The sequence below is a fragment of the Labeo rohita genome, chromosome 10 (assembly GCF_022985175.1).
Source record: "Labeo rohita strain BAU-BD-2019 chromosome 10, IGBB_LRoh.1.0, whole genome shotgun sequence".
Lineage (NCBI taxonomy): Eukaryota > Metazoa > Chordata > Actinopteri > Cypriniformes > Cyprinidae > Labeo > Labeo rohita.
In genome coordinates this window covers 13,508,435-13,531,201 of record NC_066878.1, presented here as the reverse complement: position 1 = coordinate 13,531,201, position 22,767 = coordinate 13,508,435, and the positions used below count along the sequence as shown (strand labels likewise).

The 22,767-nt window shown below is 35.3% G+C and overlaps 1 protein-coding gene across 1 annotated transcript; it reads left to right on the top strand.

Annotated features, from left to right (window-relative positions):
* Positions 1 to 274: 274 nt before the first annotated feature.
* trpc7a (transient receptor potential cation channel, subfamily C, member 7a) lies at positions 275 to 21,998 on the top strand. Its single transcript, XM_051121745.1, has 12 exons — positions 275 to 493; positions 8,707 to 9,469; positions 12,514 to 12,696; positions 12,772 to 12,936; positions 13,039 to 13,255; positions 16,489 to 16,722; positions 16,932 to 17,196; positions 20,588 to 20,783; positions 20,881 to 21,102; positions 21,176 to 21,253; positions 21,330 to 21,405; positions 21,587 to 21,998. Exons 1-12 carry the CDS (start codon positions 294 to 296, stop codon positions 21,724 to 21,726), a joined length of 2,739 nt encoding a protein of 912 aa, XP_050977702.1. The 5' UTR covers positions 275 to 293; the 3' UTR covers positions 21,727 to 21,998.
* The last annotated feature ends 769 nt before the right edge of the window (positions 21,999 to 22,767 follow it).

The following is a 22,767-nucleotide window of genomic DNA, read 5'->3' as shown; positions in this document are numbered from 1 at the left end:
AAGTCCGTGTTTTCCAAACCGACTGTCACACTTGTTGCAGAACATGACATGGACCGAATCTCTCACTGACCTGCAGCTTCTTTGCTCTCAAAATGCCGAATGAGAGAGACGACCGCGATATGCACGCCAAAGAGCAGTTCATCATGTCTCACGCCGCTCTCTGCACCATCCCGCTCGCGCTTTCGGCGGGAGATGATGCTATCGCCGCAGCGGAGACCGAGCGCGTATCCGACACTCACGGCGAAGAGTTCACCTACAGCGACAGAAACACCTGCTGTCGCCCTAACAGACCTATGTTAAACAGGTGTATGGCTCTGCCTGGTACTCTGATAGAAAACGACCCCACCAAGACAGAGTTAGCAGATCTTCATCAAGTTGAGGGATCCAAACATGAGTTCGGCCATCACGGGCACAGATTATTCGACAGCGATGATGACTTGGACTATCACGTGCACCATCACTGGCATCCTCATGAGAGCAACTCACACTATTCGTAAGTAAAAAAAAACGTGTAAACTGTCAAGTGTAACACTAAAAAATTAAACTGAAAATAACTAAGTTCAAAAGATTGTCTAATATACACGAATAATTCCGTTTTTTTATATTATTGGATTCAGCTGGCACGTGTTTCAGGTGATTTTGCAGTACATGTATTCATTTTAGTGCTGGGCAGCGATTAATCACATCCAAAATAAAAGTTTTTGTGTAGGGCCTACCTACCCTGGACCACAAAACCAGTTTTTAGTAGCAGGGGTATATTTGTAGCAATAGCCAAAAATACATTGTATGGGTCAAAATGATTGATTTTTTCTTTTATGCCAAAAAATCATTAGGATATTAAGTAAAGATCATGAAGAGATTTTGTAAATTATCTACCATAAATATATCAAAAGTTAATTTTTGCTAAGAACTTCATCTGGACAACTTTAAAGGTGATTTTCTCAATATTTTGATTTTTTTTGCATCCTCAGATTCCAGATTTTCAAATTGTTGTATCTCAGCCAAATATTGTCCTGTTCTAACAAACTATACATCAATAAAAAAAAGCATATTTATTCAGTTTCCAGATGATGTATAAAACAACTGACTGGTTTTGTGGTCCAGGGTCACATATGTGTGTGTACTGTGTATATTTATTATGTATATAGGCCTATAAAGACACACACATACAATATATATATATTGAAAATATTTACATGTATTTGCGTGTATATATTTATATTCATTTAATTTACAAATGTATTTAATATATAAACATAACATATTTTTCTTAAATATATACACACATGTGTGCCTACACAGTACAATACACAAACATATATTATGTACACAAAGACTTTTGGATGCGATTAATCGCAATTAATAGTTGCCCAGCACTGATTAATTTATTACTTATTGATTATCTTTTTTTTGTTTAAAGCCTCTTTTGTGTTTGTAGAGTAGCTCTACCTCAGACACTCAGCATAAGAACATTATTTTTATCCATTTTCAAAGGATTATATGACAATGGGGACTGAAGTAATAGCTGCTGAAAATTCACATTTTCCATCATAAATTACATTTGAAACTATATTAAAATAGTTATATCTAAATATAATATTAATCTAAATATAATAATATTATTATGTCCATTATTAATACTTATTTTGTATTTGATTTTATATATATAAAAAAAAGGTCAAGATCTTCAAGAAAATAAATTGTAAGTTAGGAAAAATCACTGTAGATTCAGTTTATTTTTTAACAAATTAAGTTTTTTACTGTAACAACAGTCTATGATTAAAACTTAATGGCCAAAAATGAAAATTCTGTCATTAATTGACCATATCACAAACAGCTTGATTGACAGGCGATTTCACCAAACATAATCCGGCATTCTGTCTGGCAAACAAATGAGACAGGAGAGTTGATTAACTTCGACTTATAATTAAAAAATTGTGTATTAACGTCTTTCCACGCTTGAAATAAAATGCGTTCTGGTGTTAACTCATGTATTTTTGTTTCAAAGAAAACAAAAAAAAATGACTTTATTCAACAATATTTTCTCTTCAGTGTCAGTCTTCAATGCACGTTCACAAGAGTACCACGGCGCATTTTGTTTGTGCACAAAAAAAGTATTTTTGTAGCTTTCTGAGCATTGAATGTGGTATTGTGTCGCTGTCTATGCAGGGTCAGAAAGCTCTCAGATTTCATTAAAAATACCTTAATTTGTGTTTCAAAGATAAATGAAGGTCTTATGGGTTTGGATTGACATGAGGATGAGTAATTAACAACAACATTTTCATTTTTAGATGAACTATCCCATTAATGTCAAACAGAGAAACAAATAATAAATATCACTGCACTGCACTTAAAAGCACTTAAAGGGATAGTTCACCACAAAATTACAATTTTATCATGGTTTACTCACCCTCATGACGTCTCAGATAAATATGACTTTCTTTCTTCAGGCGAATACAAACAAAGATTGTTTAGAAAAATAGTCCATCTCTGTGAGTTTATAAAATGCAAGTGTATGATGGGACTCTCAAAGCCCCATTTGGCCCACGTGGGCCCCAGTTGATGAATCAGTGTTTTCTGAAGCTAAATGATAAGTGTGTGTAAGAACAATACTATATTTGAAACCATTTTATCTATAAACCATCGCTTCCAGCCAACTGCCATACGCATGTTAATAAGTTCACTCTTAAAGTAAATGTCAGCCTGTTGTGAAGCCTGATGTGTGATGAAGCGCATCACCTCCCAACATCACGGCAAACGTTAAAAAACTTGTTTGAGTACTTCTAGATATAAAAATAGGCACAAATATTGAGTAATGAGAGCAACAGAGCAAAGCGTGAGTTGCAGAAGAATCTTTTCCAGAAGTTTACAGTTTTTACAATGTTACACATAATATTGATCAAAAGTAATAGTACAGACATTTAGAATGTTACAGAAGTTGTTTAATGTTCATTTTGTTCATTTAAACTTTTCATTCATTAAAGAATCCTGAAAAAAAATGTGTCCCAGTTTCCACAAAAATATTAAGCAGCACAACTGTTTTCAATATTAAGACATGATTCTTGAGCAACAAATCAGCATATTATAATGATTTCTGAAGGATCATGGGACGCTGAAGATTGGAGTAATGATGCTAAAAATGCAGCTTTGCAATCACAGGAATAAATTACAATGTATTATTTTTGGATCAAATGCAGCCTTGGTGAAGAAAAAACATGACATTTCCAAAACAAATCCACTTCCAAAAGATTTACAGATAATGTACTCACCCCCTTGTCATCCAAGATCCATGTCCAACATCCATGTCTTTCTTTCTTCAGTCGTAAAGAAATTATGTATGAGGAAAACATTTCAGCATTTTTCTTCTTATAATGGATTGCTATGGTGCCCCGATTTTGACCTTCCAAAATGCAGTTTAAATGTGGCTTTAAATCCCAAATGTGGTTGTAAATGATCCCAGCCAAGGAAGAAGGGTCTTATCTAGCGAAACGATCGGTTATTTTAAATTTATTAAAAACTGCAATCGTTTTTTTCTCCATCAACTTCAAAAATCATTTCAAAATCATCCTACATCACTGCAGAAGTACCGACCCAGTCTTTGCAAAGTAAACATGCAAAGAAGATCAAACACCCTTAACAAAAAAAGGTAAAACGGACGATTTTAAAGTTGAGGGAGAACATGAGATGGGAGTTTTTCGACATACCCTAACTGCCTTGAGCCAGAATACACAGAGTTCAATGAGAGCAAGGCAAGACGAGCATTTGAGAATAAAAAGTATTTAAATTGTACTTTTTGAAAATGAAAATAACCGATCGTTTCGCAAGACAAGACCCTTCTTCCTTGGCTGGGAACGTTTACAACAGCATTTGGGATCATTTGAAGTCGCATTTAAACTGCATTTTGGAAGTTCAAAATCGGGGCACCATAGCAGTCCATTATATGGAGAAAAATGCTGAAATTTTTTCCTCAAAAAACATCATTTCTTTGCAACTGAAGAAAGACATGAACATCTTGGATGAGAAGGGGGTGAGTACATTATATGTGAATCTTTGTTTTGGAAGTGGACATCTCCTTTAAGTCTCCTGAGTTGTAAAAGAGCAGTAAAATCTCCTTGGCCTTCTCATGAATGAACATTGCAGTTATTAGATTGACACAGTTCACACAGCCCATATTGAAACATAAATTATTTAGCCTGTTTATTTCAATCTTGTTTAATTTCAGGGCTATTGACAGATACATTTGCAAGCTTACGATTCTCTGTCCCCGGCGCTCTGTGAAAACTGATCAGTAAAGATTTAGAGATTGAACAAAATGCCATTTTACACACTACAGAATCGCAATGTTTGATTTAACATGTTGTGAAGCAAGGAATGAGTTTTATTCCGAGTGACACCCACAATTGTGATCCGTTACGCAGTACAACTTGTGCTGAGGTTTTTGCAAAATGGAATAAAATTAGATTTCATCCTTTGCTGTCTACCTGGCTTGTGTTTGAATATAACTTGCTTACGATTTAACTACTTCAGCTTCTTTGAAGCCTTTTTAAGTTCAAGGTAGATTGACACTACAAAGCAGCTCTGGTTAATTCAATAAAGTAAATAAATGAAGTCCTGAGGTGAAGATCACACTATAATGTGATGTTAGGAACATCTGTTCTTAGAGGGGCTTCCTGTAATGAGCTGAAGCTCTAGTAAAGGAGGCGTGTAATTAGAAGTCCATCTGCATTGATCTCATTGACCACAGCTGTAATTTATGGTGCTATACTGTACTGTACTGTACTGTAAAGTCACGCAGTGTTAGGTTGATTTAAGAAAGTCTGTAATACTTGGAGAAAGCTAACATTGGCATTATCTACTGTGGGTTCATCATGACTAATTTTTGTCTTAAAAATCTATTTTTTAAAAAAAAATACATTAAAATGCAATCCAATACAATAACTTGAATATACAGTTGTGGTCAAAATGTATGTGCAAAATGTTAATTATTTTACCAAAATAAGAGGGATCATAAAAAATGCATGTTATTTTTTTACTGACCTGAAAAAAGATATGTCTAGTCCATAATAATAGTTGCATTTTTAAAAATGACCCCATTCAAAAGTTTACTTGATTCTTAATTCTTTGTTGTTACCTAAATGATCCACAGCTGTGTTTTTTGTTTTGTGATAGTTGTTCATGAGTACTTTGTTTGTCCTGAACAGTTAAACAGCCTGCTGTTCTTCAGAAAAATCTTCCAGGTCCCACAAATTCTTTGTTTTTTTCAGCATTTTTGTGTATTTGAACCCTTTCCAACAATGACTGTATGATTTTGGGATCCATCTTTTCACACTGAGGACAACTGAGGGACTCATATGCAACTATTACGGAAGATGCATTATATATATAAAGATGTGTACATTTCTCTTATTTTGCCCAAAATATCATATATATGAAAAGATGGATCTCAAAATCATACAGTCATTGTTGGAAAGGGTTCAAATACTCAAAAGATGCTGGAAAACCAAACATTTTGTGGGACTGGGACCTGAAGGATTTTTTTGGAAGAATAGCAGGCAGTTCATCTGTTCAGAACAAACAAGGCACTCATGAACAACTGTCACCAAAAAAAACAAACAAATAACAGCTGTGAATCATACAGGTAACAACACAGTAAAGAATCAAGCTTATGTAAACAACTATTATTTTCTCTGTGGACTATATGTAAACATCTTTTATGTGAAATATCTTATTCAGGTCAGCACTAAATAAAAAATAACTGTATTTTTTATGATCCCTCTTATTTTGGTTAAATGATTAACATTTTGCAGATACTGCAAAGCGTATGTAAAATTTGGACCACTGTACCTCTGTTGAGCATGTGTTTAATTTCAGTATTCAAATTCATCTTAATATTTTTTGAGGGGTTTAACATCAGAAATGTCTGGGTGATACAACTGTCCTATTTTCATAATGAAGAAAAAAAAACATAACTAAAAGTATTAACTAAACCTTATGAAAAATGTGTAAAAACTCTCTCTCTCACTCACACACACACACAAAACAGGAGATATCATAGAGAATAGAGAAAAAAAGGCTGTGTGTCAAGGTCTTTAAAAAAAAAAATCATTAAGTCAAGTCAAGTCAAGTCGAGCTTTATTGTCATTCTGCTACATGTGTGGACATATAGTAGAACGAGATGTCGTGTCTCACAGGACCACGGTGCTACATACTAGTTAAGCATAATATAAACATACAACAGTACACGAATAAGAAAAGCAAAATTACAGACTTATACAACAGTTAACCATTTGACTATACATATACTATAAATACTATAACTATAATAAATAGTTGACTACACATACAAAACTGAGACAACAAAAACTTTACATAAGTACTGTACATGACGTTTTACAAGAGAGACATTTGTACATGAAATTGTGCAAAAGAAATATTTTGTGCATTAAATTGTGCAGAAGAGAGATTTTGAGGGAAGCAGCGCATAGTGCAATGCACAAATAAACATATATAATCCGATTGAGTCTTTGTAGCAGCATGTGTTTATAGAAAGTGTCTAATGTACATAAGTGTGTTACTACAAGTGGTTTGTATAGCCCACTCACCTGTGTGTGAACCTTAAAAAAAAAAATTTGGCATTTTGGCATTTTGTTTTTAAAAGGCAAGGTTAGTTCAGCTTGTATAATGTCAAATGTGTATTATTTTAATATATTAATATATTTTAAAACACTGAAATATATTTTCAAAACTTAAAATAACTGAGTGTAAGTAACAGGTAACAGGCAAGTAACAGGGGTGGGCAATATAGTACATATACAATATATAGTACAATATAGTATCACACTTGCAACCAGTTAAAATGGAGAAAGGTTGACTTAACCTTTGTGGTGTGTGTCACACTGAGGATGGAGAACAGAAGGAAGTGTAAAGAGTTGTCTGTGGATTTGAGAGAAAAAATTGTGGAAAACATGGACAATCTCAAGGCTACAAGTCCATCTCCAGAGATCTTAATGTTTTTGTGTCCACTGTGTGCAATATCATCAAGAGGTTTACAGCCTATGGCACTGTAGCTAACCTCCCTGGACGTGGACGGAAAAGCAAAATTAATGAAAAATTACAATGAAGGATTGTTCGAATGGTGGATAAAGAACCCTGATTAACTTCCAAACAAATTCAAGCTGATCTGCAAACACAGGGTACAGCAGTGTCAGCTCACACTATCCGTCGTCATCTGAATGAAAAGGGACGCTATGGTAGGAGGACCAGGAGGACACAAGGGCATAAAAAAGCAAGACTGGAGTTTGCCACAACTTATGTGACAAAACCACAATTCTTCTGGGAGAACGTACTGTGGACAGATAAGACGTTTTGGTAAAGGACATCATGGCACTGTTTACAGAAAATTAAATGAGGCCTTCAAAGAAAAGAACACAGTCCCTACAGTCAAACATGGTGGAGGTTCAAAGATGTTTTGGGGTTGCTTTGCTGCTTCTTGCACTGGATGCCTTGACTGTGTGTATCATGATATCTGATGATTACCAAAGAATTTTGGGGCGCAACGTAGTGGCCAGTGTCAGAAGGCTGCGTCTCCACCAGAGGTCATGGGTCTTACAGTAGGACAATGACCTGAAACACACTTCAGAACGCACTCAGAAATGGTTACAAACAAAGTGCTGGAAAGTTCAGAAATGGCCAGCAATGAGTCCAGATCTGAATCCCACAGAACACCTGTGGAGAGATCTCAAAACAGCAGTTGGGAGAAGGCATCCTTCAAATCTGAATGACCTGGAGCAAAAGAAGAGTGGTCCAAAATTCCAGTAGAGAGGTGTCAGAAACTCATTCATGGTTATAGGAAGCGACTGATTTCAGTTATTTTTTCCAAAGGGGGTGCTACCGAATATTAAGGGTAAAAGTAATTTTGTCCAGTGCATTTTTTGGGTTCTGTGTGGAATTGTATCAGATTTGACTTTTCTTCTCTGTTTTTTTGTGTCGTTCCAATGCAAACAAAAAATAAAAAAATAAACATGTGAGTACCAAAACATTTGCAACTGCAACAATTTTCTGATAGAAGGGTTGCATTTTCTGACAGAATTGCAAGAGTGCCAATATTTTTGGCCATGACTGTATTCTTGTGATAGAAAAGCGGAATTTTCAGCATCATTACTCCAGTCTTCAGTCAAGTCAAGTCACCATTATTTATATACCGCTTTTAACAATACACAATTGTGACAAAGCGGCTGTACAGTGTTAAATAGAAAATATTGCATCAATAATGCAAAAGGGCAACAGTAAACACTCAATTTTCAGGTAAAGGCAGTTCATCATTGGATTCAATGATGTCTTTATCTAGCTCGGTTCAGTTCAAATAGTATACGATATCGTTTGAAGAAAAATTATCCCCAATTAAGCAAGCCAGAAGCGACAGCGGCAAGGAACCAAAACTCCATCGGTGACAGAATAGCCGTCAGTGTCACATGATCCTTCAGAAATTCTAATATGCTGCTTTGGTACTCAAAAAAACAATGTGTTGAAAACAGTTGGGCTGCTTAATATTTTTGTGAAGACCCTGAAGAATAGAATGTCTTAAAGAGTTTATGTGAAATATATATTTTATATACCATTATAAATGTCTTTAATGTCACTTTATAAAAATCCTGTCTAAAAATCTGTGTGTATCAGCAATACATTGTCATTCTCTGGGTTTTACAGGTTTGAGGCCATTCAGCGCAGACATACCACCCTCAGAGAGAAATGCCGCAGACAGGCCGTCCGCGGCCCTGCGTACATGTTCAGTGAGAGAGGCACCAGCCTGACTGAAGAGGAGGAGCGTTTCCTAGATGCTGCAGAGTATGGAAACATCCCTGTGGTCCGTAAGATGCTTGAGGAATCCAAGACTCTGAATGTAAACTGTGTAGACTACATGGGTCAGAATGGATTGCAGCTCGCTGTCGGGAACGAGCACTTGGAGGTCACAGAACTGTTGCTGAAGAAAGAGGGACTGGCGCGAGTGGGTGACGCCCTGCTGTTAGCCATCAGTAAAGGCTACGTGCGGATAGTGGAGGCTATCCTGGCCCATCCGGCATTTGAAGGCGGTCTTCGTCTGACCCTGAGTCCCCTGGAGCAACAGCTACGAGATGACGACTTCTACGCGTACGATGAAGACGGGACTCGCTTTTCCCAGGACATCACGCCTATGATTCTGGCGGCCCACTGCAAGGAGTATGAGATCGTGCACATTTTGTTACTCAAGGGGGCTCGCATTGAGAAACCTCATGACTATTTCTGCAAGTGTGGCGAGTGTGCGGAGAAACAGAAGCAGGATTCTTTCAGCCACTCTCGATCAAGGATGAACGCCTATAAAGGCCTCGCCAGCGCTGCCTATCTGTCACTGTCTAGTGAAGACCCTGTGCTCACAGCGCTGGAGCTCAGCAATGAGTTGGCACAACTCGCCAACATCGAAACTGAATTTAAGGTGAGGAAGTGCACAGAAGTGCTTTATCCAGAGGTGTCACTAACAAATCACAGGTACCTCCCTAGCAACAGAACTGTACCTTTTTTCTGACAGTGTTGTGTGACTTTCTTTCTTCTGTAGGACATAAAAGAAGATCATTTGAATTTATTTATTCATTCATTCATTCATTTAATTTTGTTTATATATTTTATATATTTTTTACTTAGAAAAAAAGGTCATACAGGTTAAGAACAACATAAGGAAGCCCGTTTCTGCCATATAAGAAAAACAATCATGTTTGGTTAATCATATGACATAAAAAGGCTAAATTATGAGATATGAAGTCATAATCATGAATTTATTTTTTTTGAAAGTATGTTCGCCATACTTTCAAAAAATATATATTTCATGATTATTATTGTCATTATTATTTATTCCATTATTGTGATGTAAAAAGTCAATATTTAAACATAAATATTTTAATTTCTGAGGGAAAAAAGTCATAATTATGACATAAATCATAATTATATATTATGATATTATGTATTGACAAAAAAGTTGAAATGATATGTCCTTTTTTATAGTTACATTTATGTCATAATTATGACTTATTATCTTAAAATGTTGTCTTTTATGTCTTAATAGTTTTTTTTTTCATAATTACGACTTCTTATCTCATGATTTCAACTTTTTATTTTATTTTACCTGTTGCTGTTTTTAAATGTATGATAAAGTCATTATTATGATATAAAAAGTCACATTTTTGACATAAAATATTTTAATTTCTGAGAGAGAAAAAGTCATAAAATTCTGAAATAAATCATATTAATTATATCATTATGATATTATAATTATGTTTTGGCAAAAGTCAATATTTTGTCAGTTTTAACGTTTAAATCGTCATAATTTTGACTTTTTGTCTTAAAATGTCGTTTTATGTCTCAACAGTTTTTGTCATAATTTCGACTTATGTCTTAATCACAACTTCTTATCTCATGATTTCAATGTTTATTTTATTTTATATTTAATTTAATTTAATTTAATTTTATTTTATTTTTACCTGTTGCTGTTTTTGAAAATAGTATGACAAAGTCATTATTATAATATAAAAAGTCAAGATTTTGACAAAATATTTTAATTTCTGAGAAAAAGTCATTATTATGACATAAATCTTAAGTATATATTTATGATATTATAATTATGTATTGACAAAAAGTCAACATTATGACAAAAAAATCTTACTTTTATGTCAGTTTCAACCTTTTATTTAGGTCAACCTTTTATTTATGTGTCAGTAGTTTTTGTCATAATTTCAACTTACATTATAATCATGACTTATTATCTCATGATTTCAACATTTTGTCATTATTTTAATATAAAGTAAAACTTTTGATATAAAATATTTTAATTTCTGAGAAAAAAAAAACATAATTATGAAATAAATCAGAATAATGATAAATTTATGAAATAGTTATGTCTTAAATACTAAAATTTATCTTAAAATATTGTCTTTTATGTTTTAATAGATTTTGTCATAATTTTGAGTTATGTCATAATTACGGCTTTTTTATGTCTTGTGATTTTATTTTTTATTTTTTTTACTTTTTTATTTATTTTATTTTATTTTATTTTATTTTTCACCTGTTGCTGTTTTAATTAATAAAAAAAGTATACATTTCAGTAAAAAGTTATAATTCAAAATAAATCAAAATAATTATATATTTATGATATTATAATTATGTATTGACAAAAAAGTCATAATTATGATGTTTTATCTTAAATGTTGTATTTTATGTCTTAATAGTTTTTGTCAGAATTTCGACTCATGTCATAATTACGATTGATTACAACTTTTATTTTATTTTATTTTATTTTATTTTATTTTATTTTATTTTATTTTATTTTATTTATTTTATTTTATTTTATTTTATTTTATTTTATTTTATTTTATCTGTTGTTGTCATTAAACCATAATTACCTGGATCCTCTATCAGAGTAATGTCAGGTGTATTTGTGGTAAATAGTGGTTATTTCTCTAAAAAAATAGGGCTGTCATTAGAATAGAATAATAACAATGATTTATCTTATGATTTCTACATACATAAAATTTGGTAAATGTGTTAAAAATTTTATGTTAAACATATTTAGTATATAAATGCATCATGTTCATGCAAACCCTAAAAAAAAAAATAATAATAATATTTTTTTGGTCTACAATTACTTGAATCGCTATTAATCATTATGTACTTTGTGCACACTACAAACTCCTTTAAGGCGCTCTCATGATTATTTCAAAGCACAGCTTCTCAGTTAATCTAGGGAGTGTCCAATCGTGAAAAGTCTGCTCATGGCCCTGTAATGAGCTGCGTTTCTCTGAGAGAAATGTCTACACTCATTCGAGCTCACAGACCGGCAGATTATTCCACACGAAAACCAATTTCCCACCCTTGAGATTAGCCTCATTATAAATTAGAGGCTGTTCGATGACAGTTTCTGGTTCAGTAGAATCTCTCCACACAACATTTTTCCAAAAAGAAAACGTTTCTCCAGAGAGCTTCGCGCGCTTCGCCGACGTGTGTTGTTTTAGATTTAACTGTGTAGAGGAAAAGTTCTTCACTGAAAGTCACTCTGGGGAAATATCTAATCAGGAGTTCTCAAATCCAGACAGTTTTCCCCTTATTGTGCTTAGTGAGCTATTAATTGAAACTGCTCCATCGAGAGCTTCCTGTAATCACCCCGTTATTATTCTCTCATCACCGTTTTTCTCTACAGACGATCACTTTGACAGTTGTAATGGCGTGTCGGTGATTCCGCTTCTGTAATTTCACATAAAATATTTGTTCTCCTAAACCACTGCCACGCTATAATTAGCAGGATGGGCTTCTCTTGGGTGCCCTCCATTAGATACATTTCTGTTTGAGAAGATCTGATGCAAACATCAATCAGACTTCCGTTTGGAGGTGCGACATGGGACTTTCATGAATTCACACGCATCCATGTTTTTCCACAGCAGAGCGTTCACTTTTCCAGTGATTAATAGCCTGCATGCCTCTGTTTTGTTTCAGAATGACTACAGGAAGCTCTCCATGCAGTGTAAGGACTTTGTGGTTGGCGTTCTGGATCTCTGCAGAAACACGGAGGAAGTGGAGGCCATTTTGAATGGAGATGTGGACCAGAGCCCCCCGAGCGAACACCACCGGCCCTGCCTTAGCCGGGTCAAACTGGCCATTAAGTATGAAGTCAAGAAGGTACTGGGAAATGATTTATAGACTAAACTGGAATGGCTTCCCAAGACAGTGTCTAATTCAATGATGTCCTTACAGTTTGTGGCTCATCCGAACTGCCAGCAGCAGTTACTGACGCTGTGGTATGAGAATCTATCAGGCCTTAGGCAACAGTCAATCGGCGTGAAGTGTTGGACAGTGCTGGGAGTGATGGTTGGCCTGCCATTTCTTGCCATTGCATATTGGATTATGCCCTACAGCAAGGTACATCATCATCATTCAGAATCATTTCATTTAATAACATTGGGCAGGCTTCTCTTTTTCCTCCATTGTTAAGTGTATTTCTGCATTTGATCTTCTCTCCAGGTGGGCCAGGTTCTCCGCAGTCCCTTTATGAAGTTTGTAGCTCACGCCGTCTCGTTCACCCTCTTCCTGGGTCTTCTGGTTCTCAATGCTTCGGATCGCTTCGCGGGAGTCAAAAACCTTCCTAACGAAACCATCACTGATCATCCACGGCAAATCTTTCGCATTAAAACCACTCAGTTCTCGTGGACGGAGATGTTAATAATGGAATGGGTGCTGGGTGAGTATCAGTCAAGCATGAGCTGCATATCGTTGGGGTGTTTCCTATTATTTTATTGGATGAGAAAAAAATTTGTAGTACAAAAACATAACATTAAAATATGTATAAATCACTCTGTCAACTGTGGCTGGGTGAAATGGCAAAAAATTCAAATCTCGACGCTTTTTTTCAGAATGTTTGACCGATTCTCGATTTTTTACGATTTTTAACTAGTCAACTTGAAAATGTAACTATAACATGATTCAAGTAACTTTTTCTTTATTAAAACTCTAGTTAAAGAAAATTCTATTTCAAGTGCACCACACATGAAGTTCTCAACATAATGTAAGTATTAAATTAATCACTTCTGTAAAAACAATGATCAGCAGCTTTCAGCCTGTCAACATGATGCAAACATGAAATATCAGACATGCAGTAGTAGTTCTTCACAGGTTTTTTATTCGATTGCGCTGCTTTTCCATAGTTTTTTCTTTGTAAACATTGACACGTTTGACTGTTGCACATAAAACGGCATTCTAAAAATGCGGCGCTCAAGTTAAAAGAGGTTCACTACCATCTTCTTGCATGTTTTACTCATAATTCACTCACCCCCTTGTCATCCAAGATGTTGAGGTCTTTCTTTTTTCGTTCGTAAAGAAATTATGCTTTTTTTTAGGAGAACATTTTGGGATTTCTCTCCATGTAATGGACCTCTATGGTGCCCACAAGTTCGAACTTCCAAAATGCAGTTTAAATGCAGCTTCAAAAGGCTCTAAACAATCCCAGCCAAGGAAGAAGGGTCTTATCTAGTGAAACGATCAGTTATTTTCTAAAAAAAAGTTGCGATAGGGGTTTAACGATACCTGTATTCGTACCGAACCATCACGGTACGGGCATCTTGGTTCGGTGCATGAGGCCTTACAGCGAATACATGCTATTCACCCTCAATCCAGAAGGCGGCGCCCGCAGTACCTGCCGGCAGAAGAACAGCGAATGCTAGGAGTTGCGCACTTGAAAACAAAGACCACTAGACAGTGATCATGTGCTGATTCTGAACGCGTCTCTAACAGACAAAGGAGTTTAACGTTACTTTAAAAGCTTGCAGATTCAACTGTCTGCAAAATGGAGCTTTGTGCTCTTGTATCCTACCTCTCTCATTCAGCACAAATCCAAATATTCCATAATATGTCCATATTTGTGATGCATCTAAATGCTAAACTATTATTTATTATGTAAATGATAGACTTTGTACTTCAGTCGCATTCTAACAGTGACACAGCTGATGTTTGGTTCGCTGTATTTTATTTTGATAAAGTACCAACTGCGCTGTCAAGTTAGCAGTGCTAGAAGCCTGGAACTGATATGTTTTGTGTTTGTGTGCGCCGGTGCGATTACTTCAACTTTCCTCATACCAGCAAAATAAACGTGAACAAAAACCAAATAGAATGTCGCTTTCTCTCATTTGAGTTTCCTTTCTGTCACAAAAATGGACTGAAACTCAGCAAATGTAGGCTACGTTACGTGTCTCAGTTTTTTTTTCCCTTGTCTGTCAGTTAACTAAATTAAATATATATAAAGTATTTACTCCTTGTATGTATATATGTAATGTGGATTTTATAGCCTATATATGACATTAATTGGATATAATATTTAGTATTTTCATGTGTAGGTGCATGGGAAAAAATTGTAATTTGTACTACACTGTTTATAATGGAAAGAAACCTAGTATAGTAGGTTTTTTTTTTTTTTTTCTGTTGCACGAAATTATCTGTAAATTTTTGTTCTGGAAGTGAACTTCTCCTTTAATCACAATAGCTGACATGCGTTTGGATCGTTCATTTCTCTTTACTGTTATCACAGCCATATTGTCAAACTGTCTAATTCTAACGTTTGGTAATATTTCTATTCAAAATCACGATTACCCGATTTCTAAAAAGTAATCGATAAAATCTGAAAAATCACCCAGCCCTATTGTCGACACCAGCAGGTAAAGTTACAGCTGGAGTCCACGTCTCTCTTGCCTCCCCTGAGCCCATTTAGTTTTAACAGTCTCCCTAAAGCATGTGGTGAGTTTAGGGAGGGGTAATTAAGAATGAAAGGGGGACAGTTACGTGAGAGAAGGCAATGCCTCCATCGTGATATGATTGGATATGACTGGTTATATTTGGCTGTGATTGGTTCATGCGATAAATCTCGCCTCGTGTGTTTATGTGTGAGTCTGAATGAATGAGTCTGAGTAAAGTTTATTTAACCAAGAAAATGTGACATGAATTTATTTGATTAAAAAAAAAAAAACTTTGAGGACTCCTCATTTCAGAACACTAGCGCACACCACTGGATTATAGTAGCAATATTTACATTTTGAATAGATGTGAGTGCACAGTTTTCACATTTAATGTTGCTCTGTGACATTTTATAGGCAAAATCCAGTCATTCCAATAGGAATTTCCATGATCTAAAGTTTTGTGTGAGGATGATAGATTTCACCAAACGGATTTTGCTGACTAACAGAAACCTGTTTGGTTTGATTGTGACTTCTATGCATCTCTACGCTACTGACAATGGACTATTTTGCATACAAAATTTGGCTGAAATTTTGCTAATGTGAGTGCACTTTTTTATGATTTTTAAAATAAACGATGAATAGGTCAGGACAAAAAAAAAAAAGCTGTATGTCATTGGCATGATTATTGATTATATTCATTGGTTACATCTATTCACATTCATTAAAAAGTGATTTATTCTCTGATCGTTCAAAAGTAAAGGGTTAAATAAGTTTTAAAAAATGTAAATAAAAAAGTAAATTATTTACTAAATTAATAGGTTTATTCAGCAAGCACATATTAAATTAATCAAAAGCAACAAGAACACAATTTCTAATGTACAAAAGATTAATATGTTCTATTCATCAAAGAATCCTAAAGGACAATGTATCACAGTTTTCACAAAAAATTAACATTTGAAAATGAAAATTCTGACCAAATTCTGTCATTTCGTTTATCTTTTGGAACACAAATTAAGATATTTTTAATTAAATCCGGGAGCCGTTCTGACCCTGTGTAGAGAGCAATAATTTTATTAAGCTACGAGAATACTTTTTGTGCAAAGAAAACATAAAGATAAATAATGACTTTATTCAACTATTTCTTCTGTTCCGTGTCACTTTTGAACTCTGGAATAGTCTAGAATAAATTGCTAAATATTTCAATCATGATGAATGAATCCTATTTCTTTTCTTTGATTCCCCTCATCAGGAATGATCTGGACGGAGTGTAAGGAGGTTTGGGCTGATGGGCCGCGTGAATACCTCATGCATTTGTGGAACGTGTTAGACTTCGGCATGCTGTCAGTCTTCGTGGCGTCATTCACGGCACGGTTCATGGCTTTCCTGCGAGCCTCCCATGCACAGCTGTATGTGGATTTGCACGTGACTAATGCAGACTTGATCAATGCCTCATTACCAGAAGACGTGGCCTACTTCACTTATGGTATGTTGCAAAATCAGAATCGGTATATTCAATAAATTAAGATCTAAAGTGAACTGTAACATACTGTACCAGTATAAAAGACCAGAAGGTCTGTTTCTGTTTTTAATCAAATGCTTAAACGTGCTACTCAGACTTTCCTGTAGCCGTCTGAATTGAAACAAAATGCTGCCATCAAGTGGTGACACCAAAAAATGCTTCCTGTCTCTCAGCCAGGAACAGGTGGCTTCCCTCAGATCCTCAGCTCATCTCTGAGGGCTTGTACTCCATCGCTGTGGTGCTTAGTTTCTCACGTATCGCCTACGTTCTGCCGGCCAACGAGAGTTTCGGACCCTTACAGATATCTCTTGGGCGCACTGTGAAGGATATTTTTAAATTCATGGTCATCTTCATCATGGTCTTCCTTGCCTTCATGATTGGCATGTTTAATTTGTATTCCTACTACTTGGGTGCTAAATATAACCCTGCTTTTACCACGTAAGTCCAAAAAAGTTACAATGACAATTATTATATTTAAGGTTTACTTGTTAAAGGAATAGTTCACCAAAATTAAATGAATGAATGAATAAATAAATAATAAAAATCAATGATTTATTCCCATGGTTTTGTTACAAATTAGAGGCTTTTACAAATTCCTCCTGTGGAATACAAAAGTAGATGTTTTGCAGAATGTTCACGCTGCTCTTTTGTGACCAGTGGCTGTCAAGCTCAACAAAAGACAAAAACATCATAACAATACTAAAAAATACTAAAAAATACAAAAAATTAGTCTGTTTGACTCACACAACATTCAAAGGTTTGGGGTCAGTATGATTTCTTTCTTTCAAAGACACACTAAATTGGACAAAGATGACAGTAAACATATTTATGTTACAAAAGATTTCCATTTCAGATAAATGTTGTGTATTTCTTTCTATTCATCTAAGAATCTTTAAAAATATATATTGTGATATCCACAAAAATATTAAGTACACTGTAAAAAACAATTTGTTGAGTCAACTTAAGATAATTTGTAACGTGGCTGCCTTAAAATTTTAAGTTCAGTCAACTCAAAAAAGTTTATTCAACTTGAAATGTTAAATTATACTAAGTGACAACTTAGATATTTGAGTTGAATTAACTTCAAATTTTAAGGCAGCTGGGTTACTTACCCATCAGTTAAGTTTAGCAAACACAAATAAATAAGTTGTTACTTAGTACAACTTAACATTTCAAGTTGACTAAACTTATTTTAGTTGACTCAACTTAAAATTTTAAGGCAGCAGTGTAACAAATTATTTTAAGCTGACTCAACAAATTGTGTTTTTTTATTTTTTACAGTGTAGCTAAATTTTGATAATTTTGATAATCATTGGATCATGTGACACTGAAGTATGGAAGCCCATTTCTGCCACTGAATTAAAAAAAAAGTTATTGCAACTTTTTATCTCACAATTCTGACTTTTTTTTACAGAATTGCATGATACAAACTCAGAATTCTGACTTTTTGTCTCAGAATTGAGATATAAACTCCCAGTTCTGAGAAATTAAGTCAGAATTGCAAGATATAAATTCACAATTCTGCCTTTGTTCTCAGAATTGCATGATATAAACTCACAATTGGAGGAAATAAGTCAGAACTGTGTGATTGAAAATTGCAGTTCTGACTTTTTTCTTGCAATTGCGAGTTTATATCATGCAATTCCGACCTTTTTCTCACAGTTCTGCCTTTCTTATCAGAATTGCATGATATAAACTCACAATTGCAAGAAATAAAGTCAGAATGGCAAGAAATAAAGTCAGAATTGCATGTTTAAAACCTGCAATTCTGACTTTTTTTGTGCAGTTGCAAGTTTACATCTTGCAATTCTGACTTTTGTCTCGCAGTTCTGCCTTTTTTCTCAGAATTGCATGATATAAACTCACAATTGCAGGAAATAAATTCAGAATTGCGTGATTAAAACTAGGGGTGCTCCGATTGATCGGCTACCGGTCACTATTGGCCGATAATCGCTTGGGGATGTTTGATCGGCGGTCTCTAAAAAGGCCGATCTTATAAACCAATCTAAAGCTTCCGATTCAAAGCACACATAACGCCACGTTCACATATCTCCATTTGCAGTGCATATTTTTTCCACGCTCATGCTAACGGATTAAGTGCGTTCCAGGAGCGGTTTTAAAGCAGAATTAAAGTGACAGCTCATTGTTTGCGGTAAATATGAAGAAGGATTGACACGAAAATATCATAATTACACCATATATGCATATCGTTAAAGTCTACTGTGTTTCACAGTCAACACATATGGGTTTTTGGCTAGGTTTAAAGGAAAAGAGCACTTTTAGATAAACAAGGCAATAATAGATGGCACTCGTGGAGGTAGGAAAACCGGATTGCTTGTAATAAAGAGTTAAATTCAAAAGAAAAGGCAGTAGAACTGGCCCCGATCAGGCCCCGAATAAGTGTCTAAAAATCCTGATTGGAGTATCTTTATAAATAATTCTACATTATTAATAGAAGGTTTTTAAAAGATCGGTATCGGTGATCTGATCGGCAGATACAGCTTCCTGTGATCGACGATCGGCCTCAAAAATCCTGATCAGAGCACCCCTAATTAAAACTTGCGATTCTGACTTTTTTCTTGCAGTTGTGAGTTATAAAGTCAGAATGGCGTAATTAAAACTTGCAATTATGACTGTTTTTCTTGCAATTGCGAGTTCTTATCTCAGATAGAGTTCATATCTATCTGAGATAAAAATGTGCAGTTCTGACTATTGTCTCACAAATGCGAGTTTGTATCTTGCAATTCTGATGTTTTTTCTTGCAATTCTGACTTTTTTCTAGCAATTGCAAGTTTATATCTAGCAATTCTGACTTTTTTCTCACAATTCTTTTTTGTGAGATATAAACTCGCAATTGTGAGTTATAAAACCAGAATTGCGAGATATAAACTCACTATTGCGAGAAATAAAGGCAGAATTGCATGATATAAACTCACAATTGCAAGTTACAAAGTCAGAATTGCATGATTAAAACTTGCAATTCTGACTTTAGTCTTGCAAATGCGAGTTTGTATTTTGCAATTCTGACGTTTTTCTTGCAACTGTGATTTTATATCTTGCATTTCTGACTGTTTTCCTCAGAACTGTGAGATGTAAACTCGCAGTTGTGAGTTATAAAGTCAGAATTGCATGATATAAACTCACAATTGTGAGAAGTAAATGATTAAAACTTGCAATTATGACTGTTTTTCTTGCAGTTGCGAGTTAGAATTAAGTCAGAATTGTGAAAAAAAAAATTCTGGCCTTTTTTCTCAGAATTGTGTGATAAAAACTTGCAATTGCGAGTTATAAAGTCCAATTTTGAGGGGGGAAAATGTTCTCAGTATTGTGAGTTTATATCTCACAGTGCTGACTTTATTTCTGAGAATTGCGACTTCACGTCTCGCAATTCTACCTTTATAACTCGCAATTGTATATCAGGGGTGGCGAACATCGGTCCTGGAGAGCTGCAGCCCTGCAGAGTTTTGCTTTAGGCCTAATCAAACACACCTGAACAAGTTAATCAAGGTCTGAAAGGTTATGAAGCTTCCTAGACTAGGAAGCTACAGGCAGGTGAGTTTTTAGTAGGGTTGAAGCTGAACTCTGCAGGGCTGCAGCTCTCCAGGATCGGAGTTTGCCACCCCTGATATAAACACAAAAAAAGCCAAAAATCTTCCTCTCAGCTCTCAAATTAATGTCTGATTTAGGTGTTTGAAAATAGCAGATATGACAATGTCTTAAAAATATATTTTTTTATGTTCCACCAATGAAAGTAAGCTTTATGTGTTTTTAAAAAAAGCACTGTTTTTGAATGTTTAATTAACGTTTTTCATGTTTGTATATGTTGCAGGGTAGAGGAAAGCTTTAAAACTCTATTCTGGTCCATCTTTGGTTTATCTGAGGTGATCTCTGTAGTTTTAAAGTATGATCATAAGTTCATTGAGAACATCGGTTATGTGCTTTATGGAGTCTATAATGTCACAATGGTGGTGGTCCTGCTCAACATGCTCATAGCCATGATCAACCACTCATACCAGGAGATAGAGGTAAGACAAACATACTTTTGCAAAAAAAAATAAAAATAATTATACTCAAAAGGATAATTTCTCATACATGTGTTTACATTTTCATGTGTGAGAACAGGAGGACGCTGACGTAGAATGGAAGTTTGCTCGTGCAAAGCTGTGGCTCTCCTATTTTGATGAAGGCAGCACTCTTCCACCCCCCTTTAATCTAATACCCAGCCCCAAATCCTTCTATTACATGGCTCAGCGCACCAAAGCATGCCTAGTGAGTTTATGCAAGGCCAGGGTTCGCAGCAACAGCAGCCAGCAGGATGTGGGAATGGCCAATTCACGCTCTAAGGTCAGAGATCAGCAAGGGTTTTCAAACTGTTTAAATGTAGAAATCGCAGTTCGTGATTTTGATATCTTTTCAGCTTCATCGCTTTCGACCGTACCACTCACAAGAGGGCTTCACGGTTAGAAATCCCATCAAACACCCCACGAGATATCAGGTACTGATTGATTTTTTTTTATCCTGAGTTGTTCATGTATAAGAAAACCTCATTCTAAACCTTCTTTCTCTCACAGAAACTCATGAAGCGTCTCATCAAGCGGTATGTTCTGAAAGCCCAAATTGACAGTGAAAGTGATGAGATCAATGAAGGTGAGACTCATTTATTCATCCATTAGTGTCTCTCGTGTGATTGACTTAGGCCCTAAACACATTTCTTTGATTGATCAAGTATATGTCAAGCGATTACCCGTAAAACGTTAAAAATGGCTGTAATTGTGATTTGACTTCAAACCTGTTAAACTCTAGATTTCATGCGTGTTTTTTTTCTCAGGTGAGTTGAAGGAAATCAAGCAAGACATTTCCAGTCTCCGCTATGAGCTCCTGGAGGAAAAGTCACAGGCCACTGAAGAACTAGCTGAACTGATCCAGGAGCTTGGAGACAAACTGAGCAAAGGAACCAAGAGACCATGAAAAATGAACTCTTGTGATTGTAGCTGAAGTCTCCTAGGCCGAGTCTAGAGCTGCTGCAATATTTAGTTTAGATACAAACTTTAAAGTCTCTTTATACTCTTTATCTGTTTTAGACATTGGTTTTTGAAGGTAGCTATGATTTGTGGTTGGCGTTTGGGTGTAGGACTTTAATAAAGTATTTAATAAAGCAATTTAATAAATCGTAATTTTAGCAACTCTAACTCAGGAGAGATAGAATAATTATAAATTCAGATGAATGTATTATCACAATATACAGGTGCATCTCAATAAATTAGAATGTTATGGAAAAGTTCATTTATTTCAGTAATTCAACTCAAATTGTGAAACTTGTGTATTAAATAAATTCAATGCACACAGACTAAAGTAGTTTAAGTCTTTGATTCTTAATTGTGATGATTTTGGCCCACATTTAACAAAAACCCACCAATTCACTATCTCAACATATTAGAATATGGTGACATGCCAATCAGCTAATCAACTCAAAACACCTGGAAAGGTTTCCTGAGCCTTCAAAATGGTCTCTCAGTTTGGTTCACTAGGCTACACAATCATGGGGAAGACCGCTGATCTGACAGTTGTCCAGAAGACAATCATTGACACCCTTCACAAGGAGGGTAAGCCACAAACATTCATTGCCAACGGAGTTGGCTGTTCACAGAGTGCTGTATCCAAGCATGTTAACAAAACGTTACTTGGAAGGGAAAGTGTGGAAGAAAAAGAACAACCAACCAAGAGAACCGCAGCCTTGAGAGGTTTGTCAAGCAAAATCGATTTAAGAATTTGGGTGAACTTCACAAGGAATGGACTGAGGCTGGGGTCAAGGCATCAAGAGCCACCACACACAGATGTGTCAAGGAATTTGGCTACAGTTGTCGAATTCCTCTTGTTAAGCCACTCCTGAACCACAGACAACATCAGAAGAAATGGACTGTTGCCCAGTGGTCCAAAGTCCCCTTTTCAGATGAGAGCAAGTTTTGTATTTCATTTGGAAACCAAGGTCCTAGAGTCTGGAGGAAGGGT

Bases quoted from the DNA above. Each gene is read 5' to 3' on its own strand.
- trpc7a (XM_051121745.1), top strand. From the start codon at position 294: ATGTTAAACAGGTGTATGGCTCTGCCTGGTACTCTGATAGAAAACGAC. The intron at 13,256-16,488 runs GTGAGTATCAGT...TCCCCTCATCAG, and splicing joins AATAATGGAATGGGTGCTGG to GAATGATCTGGACGGAGTGT. The intron at 21,254-21,329 runs GTACTGATTGAT...TTTCTCTCACAG, and splicing joins AACACCCCACGAGATATCAG to AAACTCATGAAGCGTCTCAT.